The sequence below is a fragment of the Eptesicus fuscus genome, chromosome 15 (genome assembly GCF_027574615.1).
Source record: "Eptesicus fuscus isolate TK198812 chromosome 15, DD_ASM_mEF_20220401, whole genome shotgun sequence".
Taxonomy (NCBI): Eukaryota; Metazoa; Chordata; class Mammalia; order Chiroptera; family Vespertilionidae; genus Eptesicus; species Eptesicus fuscus.
The window spans coordinates 62389945-62408699 of NC_072487.1; the positions used below are offsets into that span (position 1 = coordinate 62389945).

Genomic DNA, 18755 nt, shown 5'->3' on the forward strand with positions numbered 1-18755 from the left:
CAAATCAGTACGAGAGGCCAGTCGAGGAAGGTGGGGAAAGAGCACTACTTAATGTTTGAGTTCAGAGGAGTCCTCTGTGTCAGGGGACACACAGGGACCAGAATGTCGTGAGGGGGCAGGCCATGCAGATGTCTGAGTGTGGAGTGTTTCATACAGATGGTCCAGAGACAGGAGTGCTCCTGGGTGTCTGAGGAAAATTATGTGCATAACGATTTAGGTTTAACAGAAACCTGGGAGACTAAAGGCTGTGGTGTGAATCCTGGCATCCGGTGTAAGGACAGAAAAAAAAAAAGGCCTTTTTTTCCCCCTTTGCTGTAGCTTTCCACAGTTTATGAGAAGCACCTGGTAATTAAACCTGAAGATCAAACAGCCTGAATCAAACAGCCCCTCTGTTCAAACTGCAAGACAAGATAAGCTACTCTCAAGGCCACATTCTTGCATGCCTCTCTTCCCTGCTGTTTTTAGAACTCAGGGATAATTCACACCAAGGAGTCTCTAGTTAATGGAAAGTTCCCTTCCCTTCTCCCCTTCAAACTCTTCATAATTTTTGCTCTAAGCACGATTAACAGGCTTGGGAAACATACTGATAAGACACCTCCCTAGACCTCTGCAGTGTTGTCTCCTGTAAAACAAACAAAAAACAATAACTTTTCAACATAGCTCCTAAGGTCTGCTCAACTTCAGCCCCAAATTCCCCTCTCTTGTTGCTTATCAACAGCCTCTGCTTAAAAGAGCAGGCCATCATTTGTTTCTTGCCCTGTATTGATTCGCAACACTTGGACCTTTCCCTTCGAAGAAAGTAAAATAAACTTCCTATCTATATCAATCTCTTCTCTCAGTTGTGAATTCTCTCACAGCCTGCGTCACTGGCCAAACCCTACCAAGCAGGTCCTCACGGTCAGTGCGGCTTCCCAGGACTTCTGCCCGGGCCAGGCTCTCCTCATCAAGCTGACTCTCCAGTCCTCTGTCCTTCCTTACCAAGCGGTCAGCCAGCAATCGTCTATTATCCTAATAACCAAACAGAGCCATCATACATGTTTTGTAAGCAACAGAACAATGTTTCAGAAGAGCTAGCTTTTAAGAACAACCAACCGTTGGTGTCTTCATGGGCAGGAACAGACAGTTCCAACTAAAGTCTGTCCTGGGACGAGAGACTCAGATGACAAAGTCCCCTGAGCTGGGACAGGAGATCTGGATTCTTCACTGTTGCTCTTGGAACCCAATATAACCTCACGGTGTCCTGATTTGATATTGACTCTGGAAGTTTATTTGACATTTATCTGTGTTTCCTGCGTTCAGCTTTAAGTCACTCAAGGGGAGCGGTAAGAGGACAACTTAAAAATATCTCCTGATCCCATGATTAGATAATGTAATGCCCATTTTATTGAAGGCACTCTGAGGGGGTTGTTTTGACAAAATTGTGCATTTGGGGGTCAGTGCATAACAAATAACTATAGCAAATAGCAGTCAGGGGAGAGGCCCTGGCACAGACAAGGGACTAGCAAACTTTTTCTCTAAAGGACCAAATAGGAAACATTTTAGGTCTTGCAGGCCAAGAGGCAAAATTGAAGATATTGTGTTGGTGCTAATATATAGAGAAAACACATGGCCACATTTTAAAAAAAATTTCTTTATTGATTAAGGTATCACATATTTGTCCTCATCCCCCATTTCGCACCCCACACCCCTCCCCACGCATGCCCCCAACCCCCTGTTGTCCTTAACCACTGGTTAGGCTCATATGCATGCACACAAGTCCTTTGGTTGATCTCTCCCCTTTACCCCCACCCTCCCCTATTTTTTAATGAAAATTTAAATTAAATATTGAGTATAATTTGTTTTGAAAATACAGATCTATTAGTGAGAAGAATGGATTCTTTTTGAAATAAAATTATTGGAAATTTGCTTCATTGGGGTTGAAAACAGTGTTCCTAATATTGCATTGATTGCAAATGTCTTGACTCACAGGCAATACAAAAATAGGCAGCGGGCAGGATTTGGCCTATGGGCCATAGTTCCAGACCAACATCTGGTATAGAAAACATGGTTTCATTATTAAGTATCTTACAAGGTCCTGGCTAAAGTTACAAGAGGAGGGGGAAAAGTGAGAAAGAAGCATAAGTATTGGAAGGGATACATTGATATTATTTGCAATTATATGACCAAATACCAATATACACAAAGTACTGGAACTAATTTCATTATACCTATAAAAATTTTCATCAAGGTTGCTAGAGACATTAACTTACAAAAATCAAAAGCATTTTTCTTCCAGCAAAAACTCATGATAATCACCAATGGTTAAAAAACAAACAGCCTTTTCCTGAAGATGAAGCCCAAAGTGAAGAAGGAAGCCCCTGCACTTCCCAAAACCAAAGCAAAGGCTTTGAAGGCAAAGAAAGCAACGGTGAAAGGCGTCCAAAACCACAAAATAGAGAAGATCCGCACCTCGTCCACCTTTGATGGCCAAGACACTGTTGCCCCTAAGGCAGCCTAAATGTCCTCAGGAGAGCGCCCCAGGAGAAACAAACTGACCACTGTGCTATCATCAAGTTCGCCCTGACTACGGACTCAGCCATGAAGAAGATAGAAGACAACGATACACTTGTGTTCTTTGTGGATGTCAAGGCCAACAAGCATCGGGTCAAACAGGCTGTGAAGAAGCTCGTTGACATTGAGTGTCCAAATTCAACACCCTGGTCAGGACTGATGGAGAGAAGAGTCATACGTTTGACTGTCTCCTGACTATGATGAACTGCATGTTGCCAACAAAATTGAGATAATCTAAACGGAGTCCAACTGGCTAATTCTAAATATAAAAATTATCCTATATAATAACAGCCTAATATGCTAAGTGTCCGACCATTCATTCGACTGTTCAACCAGTCGCTATGACATGCACTGACCACCAGGGGGCAGTCGCTCCGACCGGTAGATTAGCTTGCTGCTGGGGTCCAGCTGATTGGGACTGGGCGAGATGGGCTGGACAAGCCCTGGAGCCCTCCCGAGATCCCTCCCCTGCCTCCACCATGTATCAGTGGGGTCCCTAGGCCTGGCCTGCATCCCCTCACAATCTGGGACCCCTTGGGGGATGTCAGAGAGCAGGTTTTGGGCCAATTCCCACAGGCCAGGCTGAGGGACCCCACTGGTGCATGAATCCATGCACCAGGCCTCTAGTATACTATAAAACAAACAAGCAGACTGCTGAAAGTATGTAGGAATTAACAACCAAGAATACACAAGAAGACAACCAAGGAGAGAATTTTAAAACTCTAAGGACATAGAAGATGATCTGAATACATTGACAGACATGGGGTTCGTATGGCTTTGTTCCAGTGCGCTATATGTCAGACTTCTGACTTCCAAAACCGTAGTATAGTAAACTTGCACTGTTTTAACTTACTAAGTTTGTGGTGATTTGTTGCAGCACAAACAGAAAACTAGTACAGAACCCCTTTCTCCTGTCCAGCTGTATGCCAAAAATAAAGTATCCTCACTGTATTTCTGATACACTGGCAGAATTAACTCTTGAAGGAAGTGTGGCCTATGTTATCTACTGAGTAATCCTAATTCACACCTGCCTACATTGGGGATATTATTCTGTGGTGCTCTTTGCAGAGGTTTATTCCCTTTCTTGAACCAATTTGCTTTCAGACCATAGCAATGTGTTGAGGACAGTGTGGTGAGAGTAGGGTGATACGGAACTAATGAAAAAACAACGTAGCATTTAAATGTCATGGTGGAAAATCCTCAATGCATAAAGTGCACCAAGAAGCAGTAGCATAGCTCCTATTGCTGGCTGATTCCACCATAACTTTCATTTGACCCCTGATTTTATTAGATAGTCTATAAAATGAAAATGTATGTTTGAAAAGTCAACGTCTTTCTCTCTGTGTGTCTTTTAGTTAAAATGATCACTGATCTGGGTTGGCATGAGCAATACAGTGGAATAGGAGGTGCCAGCCATGATGTCCCCGTATAAACACCTATTTTAACAACCACTCATGGGTGAGGATACCTTCATGGGAGTCCAGAAGTACAGCTGAGAGGTTCCAGCTCCCAGGTGAAGCAAAACAATCCAAGACATTGCTGCACTGAAGAAGGTAAGAAGGACAGTTTCCCTTTATCTGTGTCACCCTCTCCCAAGGTGGCACAGCCCTGGCATCTCTGGGACCTTGTTAGAATGCAGAATCTCAGGCCCACCAAGACCTGCTAAGGCAGAGCTTGAAGTTTATCAAGATCCCCAGGTGATTTAGATGCACATTCTGAGAAGTACTGCATTACCACACATACAGAAATCCTTAAGTAATATATGGCATTATTCTGAGTCTTATTTATGATTTCTGCGAGTGATGTCATACTGAACATATATATCCTATAACTATTAGTTTTTGAGATGTAACAATGCTAATATAGATCTAGTACATTCCCTTTAAATTGCTAAAGAAAATTCACATTCATGTTGCTGATAATGAAATCTGTTAGGAAATCAACCTATCAGTGACACTGACATAGTGCAATCAGGTTCAAATGGAGATGGCTAGAGAGTCTTAATGCTCTTCAGTTTTAAAAATGCACCCATTTATTTATTAGGGGCATTATGGACACTGGAGAGGATGTTCTTCCCAAGGAAAAGCAATTACTGTTTATGGCTTTAAGACCAAATGTTACTTCCCCAGGAGAAATCAATGTTTTTAAAGCCCTGATATGTCAATATCAATGAGAATGCTCAAAGCAAATTTGACCAACCAGGGTACTCTTACACAAACAGGGTGTCTGTACAGAATAGGAAGGCTCATTCATCCCAACATGGGATGAGCTTTATATTCTTAACCCTTTGCACTCGCTTGCTTTTTTCTCGATTCCTTTATTCTGATGTTAACCGTGTCGAGTCACACTCAACATCTGAGTGCAAAAGGTTAATATATTTAGGGGAACTAGCAATAAGCATTTCCAGGCTTTGATTTTTATAAGGCATAAAAAATCAGAGGCCCATTACTGGACCTAGATCTTCATGAACAAATGAAATGGCTGGCTTTCTCATGAGTTTTACTAGCCAAAGCTTATTAACAGGAATAAGGGATATGGCAGAGACTTACTAGCTGAAGCAATTGAGGGAACTTAAAATATGTGGCTAGTTTACTGGAGGAAGGCCAGTGCTGGGCATCACGGATAAAGCTATCACAGCCTGGAAGCTGGTAAGCCTCATTCCATGCTGGGAAAACATTAGGTCACATGGTTGTCTGCTGAACCTTGGGAAAGAGATCAGGCTGTAGAACTTGGAGAAGCAGAAGGAAAGATTCAGGATGTTGGAATACTGGTACTGTGTCCATGACTTCTTGAAGCTTTCAACGAAAGTTATGAGAGGGTAGGGCTCGCGCTATAGCCAGTTAGGCTGCAAGTAAAGGAGATAGCACATCTTTGCTAAGGGATGCCCCTGTGCCTGAAGCCTGCCTCCAAGTTGAATGAGGGTCACTTACCCCAAAGTGAAGCAGTTGCAAGTAGTGGCTGTGAAGTGGAAGTCTAGTCTCAGAGGAGATAATGCTGCTGCCTTGAAAGGTTGCATGCCTCCTGGCAAAGAAGAGTTTAAAAGCCCATTCCACCCAAAGCCATTGTTTTAGGTGGCCTCCATTAAGTTAAGAAAAGCAGATGGGGTAGTTAGAGCAGAAAGGTCAATTTAGAAAATACCAGTTTGGCGGCCTAACTCTATAACTAGTGTCCCAATTATGCCCCAATTAATTATCTGTCTAGACTTAGTGGGACAAACGCAGGTGACCAGGAGTCAGCAATAACGGCCTATCCCTGGTACTTCAATGTCTAGACAGCTGAGCTGAACCGGAACACATGACACACAAATAGAATTAGTATGCAATCACACAGGGTTTATTTATCTATTCCTAGTGGGTCCTAGGCTCCAGCAAAGGCCACCCGCTGATGCACACTGAAGGACAGACGATGAAAACAGAGACAGGCAGGCGGCCGCAGTTGGTTCAGGCTGGCACAGCAGAGCAATCAGGGGCTTGTCTCTCGGAGCGACGTGGAGTCCTCCTCTTATTGGGCAGGAGACCACAACTGAAGATGGTCCCGGGGTTATATAGACCGTGGTAAACAAGTTGTGTCCTTATCAGTGTGGGCCAGACAGTGTGCCTTATGCTGGGAGCAGGGCGTTTACACTTTAAGGGCGCAGAACTTTTACATCAAGATATTGAGGTATTCATTAATTTTGGAAGTTACAGAGTATTGGGGGTTTCCATACAGCAAACATTTCACACAATAATTATTTCATACATTAGAGGGGTTACATTATTATAACAACTAGTAAGAATTTTGGTGCCTGGTTACCTGCACACAGAGAAGTCAAGAGGCAAATATACCAGAAGTCTGCTAAGTTTTTCAGGAATTTGCACTGCTAAAAGGAATTTAGGTCTGGCCTATAGCAAAACCATGTGACTTCTTAATCTTCAAAATAATCTCTCTGAGCCAGCAGAAGCAGAGGGTGGGTGTGCCTGTGGGGGATATGGAAAAGGGATAACCTCCCAGAACCAAGGCTCAGAGGACAGTGGACATAAGGCCATGCTTCCACCACATTCTCTGATCCCTTTCTTCTTGAAACTCAGCTTTGGCCACACACATGAGGACAATGCCCTAGGCCTTAGGGTGACATGAGAAACCAGATAGAAAGAACTGGGTTCCTGAATCACTGTGTGGAATAGAGTTGCCAACTTGGAATGCTCTCTTGTGATTATGCTTGGGAGAGTCAAATTAATTCTATCTTCATTAAACCATACTAAATTACTATTGGGTCTCTCTCTCTCTCTCTCTCTCTCTCTCTCTCTCTCTCTCTCTCTATGTCTCTCTCTCTCTCTCATTATTTTTAAAATCAGCCAGCTAGATAAACTAATGAATGTTCAAACAGAGATATTTATCATTCCCTACTAACCTGGTTCTTCCACTTGACTGGAGTAACTCAGGCCAAAATCCTTGGAGGCATCCTGAGTCCTAGCCCCAAAGAATGCAAATCATTAAACCAGGTCCTGGATTTGTGATTTAATTTGGTGCTTCCCAGAATTTCAGGGGGCACATGCATGGGGTCTAGTCCTAGAAATGTTAATACTCATCAAAAAAGACCACCAGGGACATACTTGTAGTTGAAAAGTTTGGGTTTATTGCAGCTAGGAAATATGCTCACCATGAGATACTGAGGGTGACTCAGAGCGTGTTAGAAAGAATCTACTACAGGATTTGGGGGAGATCTAAGGAAGCTCTAGGTTAGGTGCTGTCAGAAATCAGGGGTAAGTCTATGATTGAATACATCCATAAATCTTATCTACAGGGAATGAAGATAAGCCTGAATATAAAGCTATACTTGATAAAGAAGCAGCAGTCACTCATTTTAGCTGAGAGAGAGAGACATGGTTTTAGATTGCATGATAATCTGGCTTTAATGATCTCAGAGTGATCTTGTCTGATGTTGATGTTTTATGAGATTGTTTGTGTCCAACAGAACAACTGGGTCTACCTGTCGTTAAGCTTATGACCATAATGACTGAGACATACTTCATGAATGACAACCCACCCTCATGTTGCTCTGTTCCAGCACCAATGTGCAATTTTGACACTGTTTTTATCATTGGATGTAAGAAAAGGTTTTAAGTGGAGGAAGAACCTTAACTTTCCTTTCTCCAAATCCCATAAGCTCCCCTCAAAAGAGGTTAAGACCTTTAGACTCCTTAGTGATTCCTAACTGTACCAAGTACAGATGGCTAAAGATGTCTATTGCTCACATTTCATGGCATTTCACTTAACATGCTCACAGTAGATAACAGTGCTGGTTGAAGGAGGTTTTCTGAGAGCATTAAAGGATGCTGACTGTGTATAAAATGGACAATGTAGGGAAGCTGGGATGTGGAGGTATTAGTATGTCCTGAAACTTGGTGAGCCCAGATCAGCCTCAGCAGCAACTGTCTCTCAGTACTCCCTTGAGAAACAGAATTCTAGGATCAGGGCAAATTGTAGGGCTAGTCTCAAAGTTTGTTTTATCGGATCACTAAGAAATAGGCCAATCAAAATGCAAGCAGCATCACTGGGACAGAGACTGCTAGGGAGGGAGAATCCTGAAATTCAGGAAGATTCTGAGAAGCTAGAGGACCATTATGGGTACAGAGTCAAGGATGTTCCCTCATTCCCTTGCCATCAGCCCCATGTCTCTCACACACACAAAGACAATCACATGACTGCAACACTAACCATTTATTGATCAGGTATAAGAGGTCTTATTCATGGTAGAGTTCTGGGTATGGCAAACAGAGTCAGAAATTTGGAGGAAATCTTTGATTCTTGGTGAATTGTTGAGTCTGTCTAGACAATTAGAGATTCAGAAATAATGCCTTCTTGGATGATAGTGATGGAGATCAGGTCGCAGACCTTGTCACAGGCTGACACAGGGACCATGGAATGAAGATCCTGGAGCCCAGGTGAGGAAGCATTCACTCAGCACTAAACAAGCAGATGAGAGAGAACACAGAAACTCATTAATCACTTACTGAGTTGAATTAAAGACAAAGATAATTTTTATTACAGAGCAAAATGGTGAAGAAATAGATACCAATCTGTACTGCAACCTATGTTTCTTTCCAGAATAGGGGGAAGGAGGTCATTGAATCAATGGTTGTTGTTGGTTTTTCCTATTGCTTAACCTTTCCTGAGCTGAGTCTATGAGAAAGAGAGAGGAATAATCAATGAAGGACCCTAGGCTGGTTTCTGCCATTCTCAGCATTAAATGTTTTGAGGAATTTTTGATAAATTGAGGAAGAATGGCCAAAACTATAGCTACCTTGTATTAAATGCTGACTTCATGCAGGCCACAGTTGCTAAGATATTCCCATATACTATATGAATAAAGCCCCACAATAAAGCTAAGGTAGGAAACAGATGGAGAAAGTGAGAGCCTGTTTTCCAGGTAAAAGACAACTAGAGGGTTAGACAGCTCTATTTACAAATCAGAAGTTAAGGATGTGCAGAGTTCAAAGAGAGACAGTATTACCAAATACTGGAGAGTGAGACCACACATTTTGGCCTTGGAAGATGGACAAAAGACAGTAATGCATTTGACTTTTATACTTACACCCTAGTATTCTTTTCCTATTTCACATTTCAATTCTTTTTTTTTAAAAAATATTTTTATTGATTTTTTACAGAGAGGAGAGGAGAGGGATAGAGAGCTAGAAACATCGATGAGAGAGAAACATCGACCAGCTGCCTCCTGCACACCCCCTACCGGGGATGTGCCCGCAACCAATGTACATGCCCTTGACCGGAATTGAACCTGGGACCTTTCAGTCCGCAGGCTGACGCTCTATCCATTGAGCCAAACCGGTTTCGGCCACATTTCAATTCTTAATGATTTTTAGGACTTTATCAATTACTGAGGCCTTTTCACCAGCAGGATATCCACACAGTAACTCTGTAAGGCACATGTCATTGTTTTTCTTTTAATTACTTAGGTCATTTGTTCTACAGCTCATGGAATGAATGGGTCCTGAGCCCAGGACCCCCAATTCCAAATTTCAAGCTCATTCCACAAACTTTCTTATGTAATTAGTTGTATTGTAATCTTTTTTTTTTAATCCTCAATTAAGGACACTAGACTGGTTTCTGAGGATATTTTTCCATTGAATTTTAGAGAGTGGAAGGGAGAGAGAGAAACATTGATGTGAGAGAGATACATTGATTGGTTGCCTTCCCACTCGCCCCAACCAGGGCCAGGGATCAAGCCTGCAACTGAGGTACATGCCCTTGACTGGAATCAAACCCGGGACCCTTCAATCCACAGGCTGACGCTCTATCCACTGAGCATAACTAGGGCTTCATTGTATTCTTTGCAATCTTCCAAAACCCCTAATAGTTTTGGAAGGCAGTGGTCCCTGGGCCACCCCCTCTCCATCAGACATCACCAACCTGGAGGCTTGGGCATCATGGCTCCCTCGGGCCTGCAGACAGCGATCTGCAGAGACAGAGCAGAGCACAGTCAAACACCAACCCATTTATTTCTCAGCAGGAGATCAAATGATTTCCCAGGTCAGGACAGAGGGGACTGGTTGGAGGTGTACCTTCTCTTGCATTTCTCCATCCAGGAATATGGGAATTTAAAAAGAGAAAACCAGAGATAGCTAAACTTACCGACTTTGGTCGCATCCAGTATGTTTTCCTCAGCAATTCCATATTCTTGACAAAGTTCCTCAAACCTTTCCTTGAGTTTTGGGCTCACATCTGGTTTTCGGGCTGTGGGAAAAGTGACAATGACTGCTGTGTCTTGTGTCTTGGTCATTGAGTCTCTGGGAGTGATGGAGGGGCAGATGGATGGAAATGGATGGCACCAATTGGTGCTTAGGCAGAAGTTAGGGTGGGCTAAAATTTTGACATTTTTAGGATATCCTTGTGTCATGATGAAAAATTTCATTATCTTCCCCTCAGTGAGCCTGAGGGATTTCCCAAGGTGAGCCCCTCTCTTCAGAGAAGGAGAGACGTCCCAGGATAAGATTGGTAGCACTACTTTGTTCAGGTTTCCTTTCTCCCCCTGTCTCCCCACCCCAAAATGAGAATAAATATACTCTACCTAAGAGTATCAGCATCTCAAATGTATTCTTATTGTTGAAATTAATGAGATGAAAAATAATATAGTCATCATAGACCACTTCAATTATGCGAAATGTAACGAATCCAGCATCTGTGGAGGAAAAGGAACACGGCTCAGAACTTCTTTGGTCCATGCAAAACAAGTGGAACTCTATCTATTCTCTTACACAGAGCAAATTCAAGTGCATATTCTGGCAGAGATAAAAAGTGATATCTAAGGCCTTCCATCGGTATCTCCCTGGGGTTCATATGGCAACTTCTAAGGGTAGAATTGACAACTAGTAGAAATTCCACTGCTCATTACTGAACACTAGTGGTCGAGAAGTTCAGCCACTGCAGCCACTTCCCCTCTATCATCCTCCCTGAGGCTCTCCTATCTCCCTCGGCCATCTCTGCCAACCATGTGTCGCTGTTCTGTCTATAAGCCCACTGGATTATATACCCAATACTCTATCTGGGCAATGTGCTGTGGCAATGGACACCAGAAACAATCACAAAGTGGGCAGAGAATGAATAGCTGTCCTGACAATTTACGTTTTTTGTTCATATGTTTGTTTTTTCCCATTTTCTTTTGTTGCAGGTGGTACAAATGACCAAATTACCATCTTATTCTGATGGTATTATGTGCTAGGTATTGGCTTTTATACACCAAGTTCTCCCAAATTGAGGATATTGACTATTAGATGGCCCCATTTACATTATCTAAATATGCATTGATCAGGAATTGATGAAGATCCTAACAATGTGGGTGTTTAGTCAATTCCTTACAGTTGGAAGTAGAATTTACAAAGTCATTTTTATATACTTACAGATAACATTATATACTCCATTCTCTTTTGTTGAGTCACAAAACAAAGAAATTTCAGTACACTCTCCATTGACTCTGTAAAACAAAATGAGCTGATGCCCAGGAGATATTGATGGGCCTGGCTCCCTCACACTCCACCTGCAACTTGAGTATCTGATTCCAATTAACTGTAGAACATTTCTGGCACAATTTTTTTTTCCATTTTTTTTATTAAGGTATTACATGTGTACATATCTTCCCATTGCCTCCCCCCCCACTCCACTCCCATACATTGAAACAGCTTTTATTTACCTTATTTCACTTTATTTGCTTCTTTAAAAATGAGTCAACTACTGATATCATTATTACTCTACCACCACTTCACACTATTATTATTACCATAGCTACTTGCTTAGATAATCAGTTGAGTTCTCAGATGTGCCAGCCTCTCAGATAAGTGCTCAATAAACATTGTTTCGCAAAAAGGAAATCCATGAGAAAGAATTATTATCATATTCTTTTACCCAAGGGGAAATAGGGGTGGAAAGAGATAAAAATTTTAGGTCACACAACTACTAAGAGATCATTTCAAGAGATAGCTAAGCTGTTGACCCAAATGCCATGCACTTAAGCTATTCTATATGGCCACCCTTCTTATGATTCTGATACTCCTTGATCTGTAAACTCCTCTACTCCCATTTAAATTTATTCCTGTCACCAATTCTTTTTTATTTTTTTAAATATATTTTATTGATTTTTTACAGAAAGGAAGGGAAAGGGATAGAGAGTTAGAAACATCGATGAGAGAGAAACATCGATCAGCTGCCTCCTGCACACCCCCCACTGGGGATGTGCCCACAACCAAGGTACATGCCCTTGACCGGAATCGAACCTGGGACCTTTCAGTTCCCAGGCCAATGCTCTATCCACTGAGCCAAACTGGTTTCGGCCCTGTCACCAATTCTTATCTCTGAATCTAGGTAACAGGCAAATTCCTCAGTCCTACATTAGTGCCAGATGTGTGACTCTGATTTTGAATACAGGCCTACAATGTTGTGTGTATGTGCATGAGTGAGTGTGTGTGTGTGTGTGTGTGTGTGTGTGTGTGTGTGTGTGTGTGTGTGTGTGTGTGTGTTTAGAGGTCCAAGACCATACTCAGGCTTCTGTTTTCCCTTTCCCGAGTAAAAAGGGCTACACTTACTTTACATGAAATTTCAGTGTCAAAGAAGAGTCGTCCCAGGCTTGGATGGATTCCATAAAACTCCTCATGACACTATTTTCTTCAATCCTTTCTTTGTCATCTGAGGCCAAGAGAATGGTATACCACTCCCCTGAAATCTGCAATAAATCAGTAAGATGATTTGTGTAAGAAAAGAAGAGGGGACACCACATAAACATCTGTATCCTTAGCCTCTGGCTCATGGGCCTGGACTCACAGTGGTGATAATGGAGATGGAACCCAGGTCAACTGACTCCACATGAAAGGCTCTTGTGGAGGTTTCCAGGTGTTATCACCTTTCCACCTGGTTCGAATCCTCTTAGTCCAAGGTCAGAAACCCACCCCCTTTGCCTAACATATAAAAAAACCTCTTGGCCTCCTTTAGGGCCATCTTGCTTCAGAATCCCCCAAACCACCCCCAAACTCAGAAGACCCTATGCTCCTCCAACTCTACCTTTGGTATATCAAAGTTGCTTGTCACAACATCATGGTTTCCTTCATCATGTGCACAGACCAGAGTCAGCCCCAGACACAACAGCAGCAGTTTCATCTTGGGAGGGAGGATTCTGACTCAGCTACGGGCACTTGGAGTGAGTCTTTCCCTGATGGCGCCTCCACTCCCCAGATCCTCTGTCTTTATATTCATTCTGGGTCCAGTATTTTTGTCCATGAGGCAGCACCTTTCCTCCTCCCACTTCACGCATGGTCTGTATTCATTGATGTGAGGCCAAGATTTTCCTTTCAATCTCATCTCTATTAGATCTACTTAGTGACTTGAAATTAATCAAAATGGACACTCATAAAAAAAATAGTGGATGTCATAAAAGGCTGCCTTTTGGAACCTGGGTTAATTGTGAAATCAAAAAAGCCAATTATGTGTATCAGGGATGGAGTAGAACTGGGAAATACAATGTGTGGACAATCCATGTTTCACCAGGCACAAGGTGTGTGGAAACGGGTGAGTTACTCCGTTTCAACAGCCTCAGAAACAAAGAAACTAACTCTACTAAAGATGATAGGACCCATCACAAAGCATTCAGAGAGAGTAGATTAGAATGGGGTTTAACACAATAATGTCTTGAAGGTATGGTGTCTGGTATTGAGGACATTTTAATTCCTTGTTCTTGTCTGAGTTCAACCACAATGAATGAACAATTGTTTAATTACTCCGAATACCATAGACCCCCTAAGAGAAATGGAGAAGTAGAAGTTGTCATCCCTTTCTTCAAACAACCTTCAATGAAGGTGGGGAAATGCATTACATACTTAAACACTTCATTGTACAAGCTTATGAACTAACCCAAAAAAGTGGGACCAAGTCCAGAACATCTTGGGTCAGAAAAAAAGGGTGATGCTGGGGAGGTGACATCATGTAGAAAGTGCTTAAGAACACTGGTTTTGAAGTCATGTAGACTGGGGTTTCAGTCCTATCTCTGTCATTGTGAAGCAGAGGACAAATTTAACCTCTCAGAGCCTTACTGTCCTCTTAATGGGGATAATTGTACCTGTCAATAGATTGCTATGGGGATTCAATGGGATGGTGTGTGTAGCACCCTCAGACTAATGTCTGGCACAACTGGGCTGGTGGAATAAGAGAATTATTCCTGGAAAAGTGGGTCTTGGGGGAAGTCTTGAAAGGTAGGCAGGTGTGGAGATGTGGAAAGCATGTGGGAAGGGGATTCTTGGTGAGAGGGATGTTGTGATTTAGGCTCCTGTGCCTGCTGCTGGGGCTTGTTAAAAGCTATGGCTCATTCCCGGTTTGTGCTGCAACCCCCAAAACAGAAAGAGGCCAGTATCATGGGAGGACCTGGGCACAAGGCAGTGAATGTAGGAATTGTGGCCAGCTTTCCAAAGTCATTCTAGTTGTGGCCTGCTTTCCAAAGTCATCCCAGCCCCTTGTGTAATCATTCCTAGTTCATGCTCAACCAATATCCAGTCACTGGGATTTTGAGGTCTATCTGACTTTAGGTCCCATGTGTGGGCTGTTGGCTGTCCTGCCCCTGACATAGAGGAACTGAGCTTCACAAAGGCTGTGCACTTCATTTTGTCTAGTTCATTCTCTCCAAGAGCAACCAGGTTTGCAAGATGAACTGGGCTACAATGCTCAGGGGAGAGTCAGCTACTGTTGCTGCCCCACCAACTGTATCCCATCCCTCCGGCCTCCTAACTCTGCCCCCACATCAATGCGCCATATTGCAAGCGCCATATCTGCTTCTGGTGGTGCCATCTTTTTTTTTCACCTTTGTACCTACTGTAGCACCTGGTACATAGTATCTCCTTTGGAATGATTGTACACTAAGTCCTATACTAGAAGCTCCAGGTGTTCTTGTTATTAGATGCAACTTTATAGAAAATTCTTTTGTAAATGGGAATATTACTTTTTGGAAGTGACCTGTTAATTAGTATTATTGGGTCACAGGAGTACAGAGGGAGGATAGGACTGAACTCTATGATCAGAAGCCTATGATATGGAAGATCTTATCTACTCAAATCTGAGTTGACTATTCCCCACCCTGATTATTCACTTCCATTTCAAATCTCCCAAGTTTTGGGTGTGAGGGGGTCAGTAAGCTTTGCCAGTGCCACCGGGCAAACACTAAGACAGTAAGGTCATGGCTGCACAAATACCCAAGAGCTGTGAGCCATCCAGCTAGGGACTCAGTGAAAGAAAACCCAGACAAAACCAAAGCTGAAGTAATATTAAATCATTCCAAAATGATTCTTTGCTTTACAATAGGGTTCTTACAATAGAAATTAAACAATACTCCTGCATTGTATTTAAATATTTGTGGTAGGAGTGTGGGATAACAGTCTAAAATTACTCTAACAACTTATAGATGACCAATAAATATCACATTTAAATGAATTATTGATTTTTATATTAGGGAGGACGGTAAAAGGTAGAGGTGGGGAAAGGTGGAAAAAAAAAAAAAAGAGTAACTCTTGATGTTAGCATCTCCCAGATGATAGTGTAAGTACATGGGATGAGGATTCAATTTACAAAAGTTCACTTGGCCACCCATCAACAGGGAACACGTTTGTTGTCTAATGCAAGGTCCACAGATACAACCTTTGACTGTAGAGTAACTTTGTGTGTGGTGCAGCAAGTTGCTTTAAGAGATGATGCTATTGCAGGACTTTTGAAAAATAATGATTCAACTTATTCAACGAGCATTACCAAATGCCTACTCTACACTCGGTCTGTGCCGGGCACTTTGAGGGTTAAAGAGATAAATAAGATAGAGGCTGTGCCCTCCAGAAACTCCTGGTCAGTGTGAGGATGATTTGAAAACAATCTAATTTTGAGATAGAAAGTTTTAAAAATTAAAGCCTGAACACCTAATTCCAGGTATGAAACCGGAAGAATTTTTCCCTCCAGATGGGTAGCGCCTTCCCTAAGGGGCACATGCCTTAGTGGGCTCTGGTCCTCTCCTGGTCCAGTGGGCAGGGTAAGGGGGCAAGGAGGTCTCTTGGAAGTAAAGGTTTGTGGAAAAATAAGTGGGAGTTGGGTTGTTCTGCCAGCCTATGCAACCCAAGGGAACCAACTCCTTCCTGTCTGCCAGGGGACAAGCAGCACTTCTGGGAAGCCAGTCTCAACCAGCACCATAGTAGCAGGTGGACCAAGTATCCATCCTGTCTTCTGAGACCACCCTGGGGAGGTAGCCTCTGGACCTTCTCTTTTATGGTACCGAATGAATGTGGTCCTCACTGCTGTTAAGAATTGTCAACCACTCCATAGATGAGCTTCCTGGGCCCAAAATATCTACCAATATTTTAAGAACAGAGAGCTAACATTAAATCGTATTCCCACATTTCAATCATGGTAAGTGAATCCAAACTGTTATGTTACACTCAATTTGCAACAGCTACTTTTATAATCAAGGCCCTTAGACTTGAATGAACTTAGGAGCAATCTTGTAATCAAAGAAAACAGGTCGTATTCAAAGTTATCTTTGTTCAAGCATGAGATCGAACCATAATCCACTCACCAAGGCAAATAGTTATTGTGGGGATTTATTTTGCAGCAGTATAAATGTCATCTGTCCAGAGGCCGGATATTTAAAAATAATATTTTGACTTCAGAAACAGAGTAAGAACTCAATGAATATTAGCTAACGTGCTTTACAAATATTATTTCATATAATCCTCACAATAGCTCTATATGATAGGTGCTAGTATCCTGTTTTACAGAGGCATGAACTAAGACCCCTGGAGGTTAAGTAAACATACCAAGATCACACAACTAGTAAGTGGAGAAACCCATATTTGAACCCAACACAGTCTAATCCAAGAGCCCCTACTCCTATTGACTCTACGACATAGGTCGAGGCTTTGATGTTTCTCTCTTTTTTAAAAATCCTTACCTAAGGATATTTTTCCATTGAGTTTTCAGAGTGGACGGGAAGGAGGGAGGGGAAAACAGAGAGAGAGAGACATTAATGTGAGAGAGACAGATCTATTGGTTGTCTCCCGCAACCACTCCAACCAGGGCTGGGGATCAAACCTGCAACCCAGGTATGTGTCCTTGACCAGGAATCGAACCCGATGCACCAACCACTGAGAAACACCGGCCAGGGCGAGGCTTGATGTTTCTGACACAAAGGGCAGATGGAACAGGAATAAGTAATGAACCTCAGAGGTGTCTGCCTGGTAGTTGATACTAAGAAGTTGCATGTAGATTTTTCAAAAGCGTGACACCCTGGGTGTAGCTGCAAGAGTCTGATCAGGAAAAGGGCAAGTAACAACCATCTCTTGGTGAATAAATATTTGGCGGGTGAATGGATGGATGAGTGAGTAGGCGGGTATTGCTCTTCTAATAAGAAATTAGGAAATGCTTCCAAAAACAAAAAGCAAAAGCTATTCCCTTCCATGGATGGATGTGAGTTAAGGACCTGGTCACCGACCACATTAAGATTTCCTCACCCAACACCAGGTATAAGGCGTTTTATAAGTGGCCTGCAGGAAGGGTGGCAGTCTGCCAGGTGGCTGAGAGCCGGCTGTCCTAAGTCATGACTCAGTGTGTGCGTAAGAGGCTTAGGGAGTCCATGTTTGACCACATATAAGACCCTTTTGTAACCAGGCAACTTGATTGAAACTAACCAGTTGGCTGGAAATGGGTTTCATGACCTTGTTTTCAATCACACTCTGGATTCAATCAACATATCACTAATTGAGAAAGCCAGGGGCAGCACTCAAGCCATGTTATATAACACCAAGGCACAGTCAGGGCCAAGAAGAATAGCAAGAAGCAAAAGCTTGTTTGGTTCACGTGCCAGAGTGGAAGTATGGCGTGGTCCCCAGCACGCAGGATGCTTCTGCATCCTGCTGGTACTGGCTCAAAGCCAGTTCTAGAACATCCACTTCCTTCACCTATGAAAGGTTGCTTAAAACTAACAACAAGCACGTCTCATCTGTGTCAGCTGGGTCTTGGGGAAAGCAGGCGCTGAGACACATTTAGGAGAGTAAAGGGTTTATTGAGGTGTCACCCTTATGAAAGGGAAAAGGAGGAAGCAAGATTAGGGAAGGGGAGTGGCCAAGGTGTAGATCTGACAAAGTCTCTGTCAGCCCCACTGGGAGCTCTGGAACACGTTAGCAGAGTCCTGTGTTGGCCAGAAATGAGTTAGGACTTGTCACAAAGTCAGTCATGGGCTCGGCCCACCCCAAGAAGATTAGTAGCTGAGCTCCAGAGTTGAGAGAAATCTGAAAGAGTTCACAGTGGAGGCTGTCAGCTGGACACACTCCCCAAAGCTGGCCCGTGAGCCCCTTCTTGAAGGCGGAATGTGAGCAACACAACTCTACAGCTGGCATCCATTCTCATGTCCAGAAATAGGGAGTCTCCTCACAAGGACATGAAGAAAAAGACCAAACTGGGTGCCCCTTCTCTGATCATACAAAACCCTAATTTCTTTCTTCTTTTGCTCCTGCTGCAGTCCCTCCCAGAGAGCCTTCTTTCTCTGCCTGTTAAACTTAACCTTCCTCCAAGGCCCAGCTCAGGAATTCCCATCCTTCGACTCGCCAGGCACTCACCCTTCTCATCCTTTGCAGGTCCCCAGAGCATTTGCAGCTTTGCTCCCAAGGCAGTCAACCACCTATTGGTTCACACTAATGTCAAAA

At 42.9% G+C, this 18755-nt stretch overlaps 1 protein-coding gene across 1 annotated transcript; it reads right to left on the reverse strand.

Annotated features, from left to right (window-relative positions):
* Positions 1 to 599: 599 nt before the first annotated feature.
* LOC114231664 (allergen Fel d 4-like) lies at positions 600 to 13191 on the reverse strand. The gene is made up of 11 exons (XM_054726855.1): positions 13096 to 13191; positions 12624 to 12760; positions 11445 to 11518; positions 10616 to 10726; positions 10180 to 10281; positions 9958 to 10003; positions 6941 to 6999; positions 5481 to 5571; positions 4019 to 4094; positions 882 to 1008; positions 600 to 622 (listed from the first exon to the last, which is right to left on the reverse strand). Exons 1-11 carry the CDS (start codon positions 13189 to 13191, stop codon positions 600 to 602), a joined length of 942 nt encoding a protein of 313 aa, XP_054582830.1.
* Positions 13192 to 18755: the final 5564 nt, after the last annotated feature.